Source organism: Nesoenas mayeri, assembly GCF_963082525.1.
Source record: "Nesoenas mayeri genome assembly, chromosome: 1".
NCBI lineage: Eukaryota > Metazoa > Chordata > Aves > Columbiformes > Columbidae > Nesoenas > Nesoenas mayeri.
This window is the reverse complement of record NC_137541.1, coordinates 114,869,156-114,878,170: the sequence shown is the minus strand read 5'-3', so window position 1 is coordinate 114,878,170 and position 9,015 is coordinate 114,869,156. Positions and strand designations below refer to the sequence as shown.

The 9,015-nt window shown below is 46.0% G+C and overlaps 1 protein-coding gene across 1 annotated transcript in view; it reads left to right on the top strand.

The window, feature by feature from the left end:
• Positions 1–462: 462 nt before the first annotated feature.
• The window catches only part of SRPX (sushi repeat containing protein X-linked), a gene marked incomplete at its 3' end in the record, with an annotated part of 51,892 nt that continues 43,339 nt past the window's right edge, over positions 463–9,015 (top strand). The window contains exon 1 of the mRNA XM_080363646.1: positions 463–625. Coding sequence (XP_080219772.1) covers positions 556–625 — 70 coding nt within the window. The 5' untranslated portion in view covers positions 463–555. The remainder of the gene's footprint in view (positions 626–9,015) is intronic.

The window sequence follows — 9,015 nt, the reverse complement described above, 5'->3', positions numbered from 1 at the left end:
CTGCTGGTGGCGTCCCAACTTGCCAGAAAAGGGAGCGGGGCGAGCACAGCTCTTCCCCCCATCACACCCCGCTCAAGCGGAGCCCCAACAGCAGCAAAGGCTCAGCCTGGACCGGTTCCCTCCCAGCCCTAGCAGGGACACTATCCCGACAAGCTCGGTGCCCTGCTGGAGATCGGGAGGGTGCAGCAGGTCCGGACACACGGCACCGGCTAGGGGATCTCACCTCCCATCGGGACAGGACACTACGGGGCGATTCCCGGAGGCCACGTCGGAGGCGAGCTGTGCCACCGCCCTTGGGGGGCAACCGCGGGGCACACCGCCGCCGGAGCCCCGAGGGATGGGTGGGGAGGGCAGTGTCCCTCCCAAACGCCCGAGCCCCTTCCCGCCCGGCCAAGGAGAAGTGGGGCGGCCTGCCCCGGCGGCGGCGGGAGCAGGAGGAGGAGTCTCCTGCGGCGCCCGAGAGCCCGCTCGGAGAATGTCTCCGTCCCACTCCTCCTCCTCCGCCTGCCCCTTTGCCGCGCAGCCCGCAGGCGGGAAGGGCCGCCGCCGCGCAGCATGGGGAGCTGCTGGCTGCGCCTCGCCGCCCTGCTCGCCCTGGGCGCCTGCCCCAGCCTGGCGTACGAGGGTAGGGAAGGGACGGAAAGGGGCGGCGGGGGCCGGGGGTCCCCCTGCGGCGGGGCAGCCGTTGGAGGCGCGGCGGGGAGCGGGGAGCGCGGCGGGGACGGAGCCGCCTCCTCCCGCCAGCCAGGGGGACCCTGCCCGCCCGCCGCCGCGTCTCGGCCCGGGGCGGTGGGGCGGTGGGGCGGGAGCGCCGCGATGCCCCCGGCAGCACGGAGGGGCATCCGGGCGGGGAGCCTGGGGTGCGGGGGGACCCTTTGCAGCTCGCTGCCTGCCAAAGGCGCTTTGTTTCGCCCTCCGCCTTGTCCTTTCCTTGGCGCGTCCTTGGAGCCGTCAGCTCCAATGAAGCCTCATCCTCTGCTTAGAGCCGTGGGTTGTTAGGCGCGATTAAAACTTTTTATCTGTTTTGGGTTCAAACGTGCGGAGTGCAGGTTGGGGGCAGCCCATCGCATTTTTCACATTGGGCATCATATTTGTATTTCCATGCTGTTATCCTGGCAAACTTACAGAGGACTGAGAAAGGGGAAGGCACCTACTCAAAGCTGCTTAAGTGGAATAGAGACTCTGTGTTGCCCTTAATTGTAGAGGGGAGGGCGAGTCCATGCCTGATCTACCAGCCCTGGCTACGGGACCTTAACACGTAAAAGCCTTTCACCAGTTTTTGTTGCCTGTGTGTAAGTGTGCATGCAGAAAGCTAATCTCCGTTTTGAGTGTGAAAAGTGAAAGGGTAAATCTGGCTCAGTTCTTAGGCTTCTAGGAATTAAAAAAAAAAAAAAGAAAAAAGTGTATGCTTATGCCATTTCGCTTCTAATTATTTGCATTTGCTTTAGCAAAATTTGAAATAAGCTCAAATTTAGGCCCCCTTCCATGGCGAAAGGAAATCTGTGTGTAGGTCTGCCTGTTCTTTCAAAGTAGCTGCATCTCGTCAGTTTGAACTTCGCTGACTTGGTGGACGTTACGAGTAAAGCCCGTGTGAACTGGCATGCAGTGGTGGTTTAACAGGTGTAGTCCAGGAAAATTTGTGGTCAGAACAGAGCCTTCAGGGTAAGTGGGCATTGCTTCAAATTAAGGTGCATTACTGTGGCTTGACAGTGAAGAGTCAATGAACAGGTGAGAGAGGTTTCTAATACAATTCACAGCTGTGCATCTGGGGAATCTCCGTTTGGTGATACCTGTTTTTTTGTATCTAGGCGCCATCCCTACTTAAGCCGTAGCTCTGCCCACGGAGAGGTATAGAGCGGCATAATGATGGTATTTGTGAGTTGAAGTTAGCTTTTCTTATTTTTGTTGGCGTGCTTCAATGTTTATGTTCTTTCTTTACAAAACACTAAGGTATTGGACACATCAGTTGCTAAATCAACAAAGACAACAGAGGTTTCTGTCCTGGCATTTCTCGAAGGACTGTTGTACTGCCAAACTCTCCTTATTTTCTTAGGAAGATGGCTGAATGCTTTACTTTGCGGTTCATGCGAATGTTAGTCTTCAATTAGTTTGCAGAGGATGCTAATATCCTGTCCTCCTTTTTCTTCCTAAAAGGCCAAATGTAACTTCTTCAATCTCAAAAATCCATATTTTTTTTGCATGTAATCTTCAAACAATAGCCTGCTTGTTTCAGCTTTCACTCATTTGAAAGTTCAGCTTTCCTCTTATTCTTAGTGTCAAAGGCTCCAAAGAGCTTAAATCATCAGCAGCTGTATTTGTAAACCCTTGTATAAAGTCAGTGTTGCATTTCTTTTGTTTGTTTTTCAATAGAGAAAATGTGATATTCTTTCAGTACTCTCAGTATGAAATAGGTATTTTCTTAAATGATACTGTGTTGGTATGTAACTGTGCACATTAGGTCCAGAATACCATTAAGTAAACTAAAGTAGACTTGTTCAAAAACCTCTAGAGCGTGCATGTGGCCTCTTGAAGTGGACATTTGGCTATTTTGTAGGCAAAGTCAAACAATCTATTTTGGATTCATACAGTGTGCTTATTTTTCAGTAGTAGATTGTTATCTAAACATCAGAAATAGTCTGATCAGCTCTTGAGTAATTTGGTAACACTGAAGCTTTTAGTGTAGAACATTTGTTTTCCATAACCCAGAGACTGGTGAACACCACACTAAATATAAATAATTTGCATGCTGTAAACAGAGTTCTGTGATCAATATTTCATGGCAGGCAGTAAAAATCAAGACAGGATTCTGTCTGTGAAAATGTCGTTGAATTAACTATTTCGTTTGCATTAGGAAGGTGATTAAAAAATACCTGAATACTTAAAGTTCTTAAAATACTTGCAGGCATTTGAAGTGGCTGCTGTATTACCTGTAACTGTAATTTCAGATCTTGAAAGGATGCCCGTGGTCTTTTTATGTTGTTTCATTCAAAGCCCTTGATGCACTGATGAAATCTTTCTGATGGAACCGCTCAGCGAAAAGTCCATTTGCTGTTCACGAATGTTTTAGAGATGCACATTTTGGAAGTTAAACCAACCTTAAAACCTTTTGCCAAAGGAATAAATAGGAAGATATGACCTTTGAGCTCTTCAGTGACTCTTTCTCATCAGGTGGTTGTTTCTGCTCTTCCTCAGAGCTCCTCCCATCTCTTTTTTTCTGTTTTTTATGAGCTGTGAAAAAACAGTGTAGATGCTTAACCTGCTGGGCTCGAGCAGACACTGCTGACCATCCAGTGGTGCTGGGTGAGGGTACAGCAGTACATCCAAACATATATACATACGGAAATCACTTGATCAGTGTTTTGGGTACATGGAGATTAAATCAGGTGGCACTGCATGGTGTAAAGCTGTTGTGTCTTTGCAGTTTTATTAGACAGATGAAAGGAAAAGCTAATCTGTGATGAAATTAATTGGAAGTGGTTATACTGCCTTAAAAAAACCTGTGCATTGGAACAGGATATTGGTGTGAAGGGACTGTAAACCTCAAAAGGGGTGCCCTTAAAATCAGTTAAAGACACTGTAATGTTATAGCAGTATTTTCAAAACCTGTACGAGAATTAATTAAGTGAAAAACTATATGTGTGTGGTATGTTTGTAAGCCTATATATATGGATTAAATATGAGTAGATAGAAGTCTGGTTGTGGAAAGGGTAGCTCTTCTTGAAGTTTCATTGTAGAGCAAGGGGTGAATCTGTGGGTGAGACTTCTCAGCGCTGCAGCTGTTCAGAGGAAGGCAGTACTTGCCCAGTTGAGTTTATATGGTAGATAGAAAAAGGACAGGAAGACAAAACTGAACCAAGTATATATTTAAGATTGCTTAGAGTCATGTGGCAGGCTTTAATAAAATATGACATAGCAGTTTATATCTTGATTCCCACTCGTGGCTCCTTTCCATCAGACCAAGCTGCAAAATGGCCAAGAAACAGTCTCCAGGCCCCCAAGCAGCTGGTGTTCTGCATTGCCAAGGGAGGGGCCCATTGTGTCAGCTGAGAGGTTTGTTTTGTTTTGTTTTGTTTTTTTAAATACAGCTTGCTGTCTGCCTATTAATCTTAGGTGACAGTTTGCAGAGAAGTGCATGCAAAATACAAGCAGATAAGTATGTCCTAAGGCATATCTTTGTCCAAAGAGTTCTGCTTTGGACAAGTTGGGTCCCTCTAAATAAGCTCCAGTTAGCTGGGTGTTTGTGCATGAATCATAGAATTGTAGAATACTTTTGGCTGGAAGGGACCTTCAAAGGTCGTCCAGTCCAAATCCCTGCCATGAGCAGGGGCATCTTCAACTACATCAGGTTCCTCAGAGCCCTGTCCAGCCTGGCCTCGAATGTCTCCAGGGATGGGGCATCTACCACCTCTCTGGGCAACCTGTGCCAGTGTTTCATCACTCTTATTGTAAAATATTCCTTCCTTCCTTATGGCCAGCCTGAATCTCCCCTCTTCTAGTTTAAAACCATCACCCCTTGTCCAATCATAACAGGCCTTCCTAAAATGTCTGTCCCCATCTTTCTTATAGGCCCCTTTTAAGTACTGAAGGTCCACAGTAAGGTCTCCCTGAAGCCTTCTCTTCTCCAGGCTGAACAACCCCAACTCTCTCAGCCTGTCCTCACAGCAGAGCTGTTCCAGCCCTTCGATCACCTTGGTGGCCTCGTCTGGACCCTCTCCAGCAGGTCGATGTCTTTCTGTACTGAGGCTCCAGAGCTGGACACAGGACTCCAGGTGGGGCCTCACCAGAGCAGAGCACAGGGGCAGAATCACCTCCCTCCATCTGCTGGCCACGCTGCTTTTGATGCAGCCCTAGATACGATTGGCCTTCTGGGCTGGAAGCACACATTGCCAGCTCAGGTCCAATCTTTCATCCACCAGTACCCCCAAATCCTTGTCTGCAGGGCTGCTCTCAATCCCTTCATCCCCCAGCCTGTATTGATACCAGGGGTTGCCTCTACCCAAGTGAAGGACCTTGCACTTGGCCTTGTTGAATCTCAAGAGGTTCACATGGGCGCACTTCTTGAGCTTGTCTGGGTTCCTCTGGATGGCATCCCATCCCTCAGGTGTGTCAGCTGCACTACTCAGCTTGGTGTCATCCACAAACGTGCTGAGGGTGCACTCGATCCCAGTGCCCATGTCATTCATGAAGATATTAAACAGTACTGGTCCCAGTATGGACCCCTGAGGGACACCACTTGTTACAGGTGTCCATACAGACATTTTGCCATTGACCACTACCCTCTGGGTGCGACCATCCAGCCAGTTCCTTGTCCGCCAAAGAGTCCACCCATTGGCTCCATACCTTTCCAATTTAGAGAGAAAGATGTTGTGGGGGACTGTGTCAAAGGCAAATGAAAAAGACTTCCAGCAGCAGAGAAGCCCAATAGAAATTATGTTCTCAGCTGACCTCAAATGCAACAGATATGTCATGTTTATATCAATCAATAATGTTAACTTATCCCTTGACGCTACTTTAATATTTTCTCACATGAAGTGGGCCATCATTATGAGCTGTAGTAATTCCCTCCTGAAGACTCCTCAAGGCTTTAAGCATTATCAAAGCACAACATTTCTTTCCGAGTAGTCCTTAAGTAATCATGTCATCGCATCCTCCATGCTGGGCCTGCTCAGACTGCTCACTCTGTAGCAACACCTGGGGACTCTGGAGCAACTCAAATCTCCAGAGTGAGATCACATAAAGAAAGAGTGAAATTAAGAAAATTTTCTGAGGGGAGCTTTTGACGAGTTGCTCAATTTTCATTTTGCTCACAGTGAAATAGACCTTGCCACAGAGCACAGGAAGGCTAACTGCATATCACGGCTTGTGTAGTTAAGTATAGGCAAGCATTGGAATTGGTACAGGAGGTGCAATAGAGCAGTCAGCAGCAGTTATTCCTCATGCCTGCAGGCTGCTGTATCCCTTTTGTTGTTAGTCCTCTGCACCAGTAAATGGTGACACCTGTGACACAGGCTTCCCGAACATCTACAGTGTGTCAATGCAGTGTTTATGAAAACTTGCACTTCACACTGCCGTCAGTAACAGGTGAGCTTCTTGTCTGTGAAAATTGTGAATGAGCTTATAACGTGGATTATCAAAAGCATTGGCTCTAAAAACAGTTTGGAAATGTTGACATTGAGGTGTGTTTTACTGTAGTCCCTTAATCTCTCAGACAGTTGAAATGAGTTGTTGTAAATTAACACTACTGGAATATATTTTTTTCTGTGACTTCAGTGATATGAATGGAATGGGTATCAATTGGGAGAAATCTGTGGCTGGTGAAGGTGCAGAGAACAAGATTTGGCATTCTGTTGTATAGTCATTCACTTGAATAAACCACTGGTTTGAAAATTCGGGCTCCTTATGTATTTGATGTATAACCTTAGGCAAGTTGCTTATACTGAAATTGTTCTTCCTTGCTTTTGCCCATTGGAGATGCCTGTGTAAGAAGTCTGCTACTTATATACTGCTGTGTCTAGGAAGAATGGAGTTTGAAGAAGGTTGTGGACATCAGCCCACACTGTCAGATATCTTAGATGTACTGTTGATAAACCATAATTAACTGAATGCCAGAGTGTGTGAGGAACATCATTTGCATGGATGTGCTGCAAAGACGCAAATTGTGAATCCTGAATTCTTGCGTTTTTTGACTCCATGTTGACTCCATGACTCCTTTCAATTCAGTTACCACAGGCAGGTCATCTTGGAGGAATCACTGAAATAATGGGTGAGGCACTAACTTGGTTCTCTGATAGCTTGTAAGATGTAGAAAATATATTTAAATTTTTTATATACTAATGCAATGGCTGTAACTCTTGAGACCTGTACTATGCTGCCATATGTGAGGTTGGGTAGTGTAAAGGTCCAAAGACCATCTTTGTTGGGAGAGTCTGTTCCCAAGACACGGTCGCCAGCCTACTAGTGTGAATTGAGTGGAGAGGAATGAAGAGGCCAACACCAGTGCTCCCGTCCCTCCCTGTCTCCACCCCCCTCACACTACTAATCTTTTGTTTGAACAGTTTATCAGTAATCTGATGCTTCACGAAATCGTACTGTATACACTATTGTATCTTTGTGTTTTTTGTGATACTTCCGTGAAGCTTCTGAGAGTACAAATGTTTGTTCTTCAACTGGGTTGACAAATTACATGTTCCTCTAAATACTTGGCTAATTTTTCTGCTTCTGACATGGTTGTGTTTTTCGTGTTGGGTTTATTTATTCACTTTTTCAAGTTACGGTATGTGTTAAAGACTACACTGTGCTGGGGTCCGTTTGTTTCACAAGGCATTCACTTACATTTTTTAGTGTGGTAAATGAACAGCATACAGGACATTGCTGGCTGGCCAGCAGTTCTCTGCCACTGTTTCTAGCTATTGATTGTATTTAAAGGAGCACTGTTAAGACTGTTCAAACTGAAAATTTATGCTGCAGTACCTTGAAAGAGGCTCCAAATTATAGGCCTTAACTTTAACGATTCTGATCTTTCCTGTAACTTGAAATAGCCACTTAAGAGCTCTGCCAGAGTTTAAAACCACTTCAACCAGTCATTTGGCATATCTTTACATGAAGAGAGAAAGGATTTTTGTATTTCTTGAGATACCCATGGAAATAAATTAAATTTCCTCAAGTTAATAAATACTGGCAAAACTGAGCTCCAGTATCTTCCCTTGGTTTGCCTGAACAATCTTGACAAGATTTTGCTGTGCTTGAGGAGATGAATGGTGTCTTTGCCATGTACGTAATGCACAGAAATGTGGAAGGAGTAGTTATATGGAAAGTAAAGCTCTCTCAAGTGTAACATCAGGATAAGAAATCCTTCCTCACTTATTGTTATCTCTAGCTAGTGTTTCTTGGCAGCTGCAGGGATTTTTCCTGAGAGAAATGTCTGAAATTACGTTCTCTGATATGGTTCTGTGAATATGGAGGGAGAATGTGTTTAGCATGGGAGCATGTTAAGAGCCTGCTAGCAGCATGCCAAGGTGAGTCTGTCAAAATACCTTGGTGCTGGACTACTGTTAAAGTTTTCTGCTAAAAAGCTTCTCTGGGGAGAAAGTGTTGCTCGTGGGTTTTCGCTTGTTTCCTCAACAGAAGTCACTGGACTGGCAGTGCTGCAGTTCCCCAGTTTGGCTGCCTGACTTTCTTCACCAACTCCTGATTTTTATTTTTAGTGCTATTTTTGTGCTTTCTTGTCTGGCGCTTAGCAGATGCTGCCTTGCAAAAGCAGCTCTTTCGTGTTCCTTCATATCCTTCTCAACACTATCTCTTTTTTTTTGTTACTTTTGGGAGTTAAGCTTTCCTTCCAGGAAACATTAGGCAGCCATGGCCTGGTTTTGCCCATCAGGGTGGACTCATTATTCTCTCCCTGGATGTCCTGGACTTCCTCCTGCCCACCCCTGCTGCCTGACTCTTGGCCTGTGAGACCTGGGGCAGGATCCCTTGCATCCATCTATATTTGTTCAGGTGCTAACGCAGTAGGGTCCAGGTCCAGGCCATGGCCAGAACTCCCAGCCATGTCTGCAGAACAGGAGAGATTTCCAAATGGCTTTCTCCCAAACCTACTCTTGTTCCTGTTTTGCATTGCTGGAAGCGTCCCCTCTTCTCTCACCCGGGCAGCAGTTCTCAACTCTTCTACTCTCCTGCTTAAAGAATCATATAATCATTTCGGTTGGAAGAGACCTTCAGTGCGGCGATGAGGAACGACGCATATAGACGCAGGCAGAAAGGCACAGACACAGAGGTTTTTTTAGCAGTGAGAACAGAGCTGACTTTTAACAGTTCTCAATTTATAGGTTTATAGATACGGACCTGGACTAAGAGGTTAGACAGGATGTTTTTTCAAAAAATGTTATCCCAAACACACCACACTCGTGACGGTTTTCAGTCACGTTCCCATGCATATCTTGTGGGCGGCGTTACGACCCACTTACTCACACGTCCAAGCCCAACATTCACACATCATACATATGGAGGTGGCTTTTT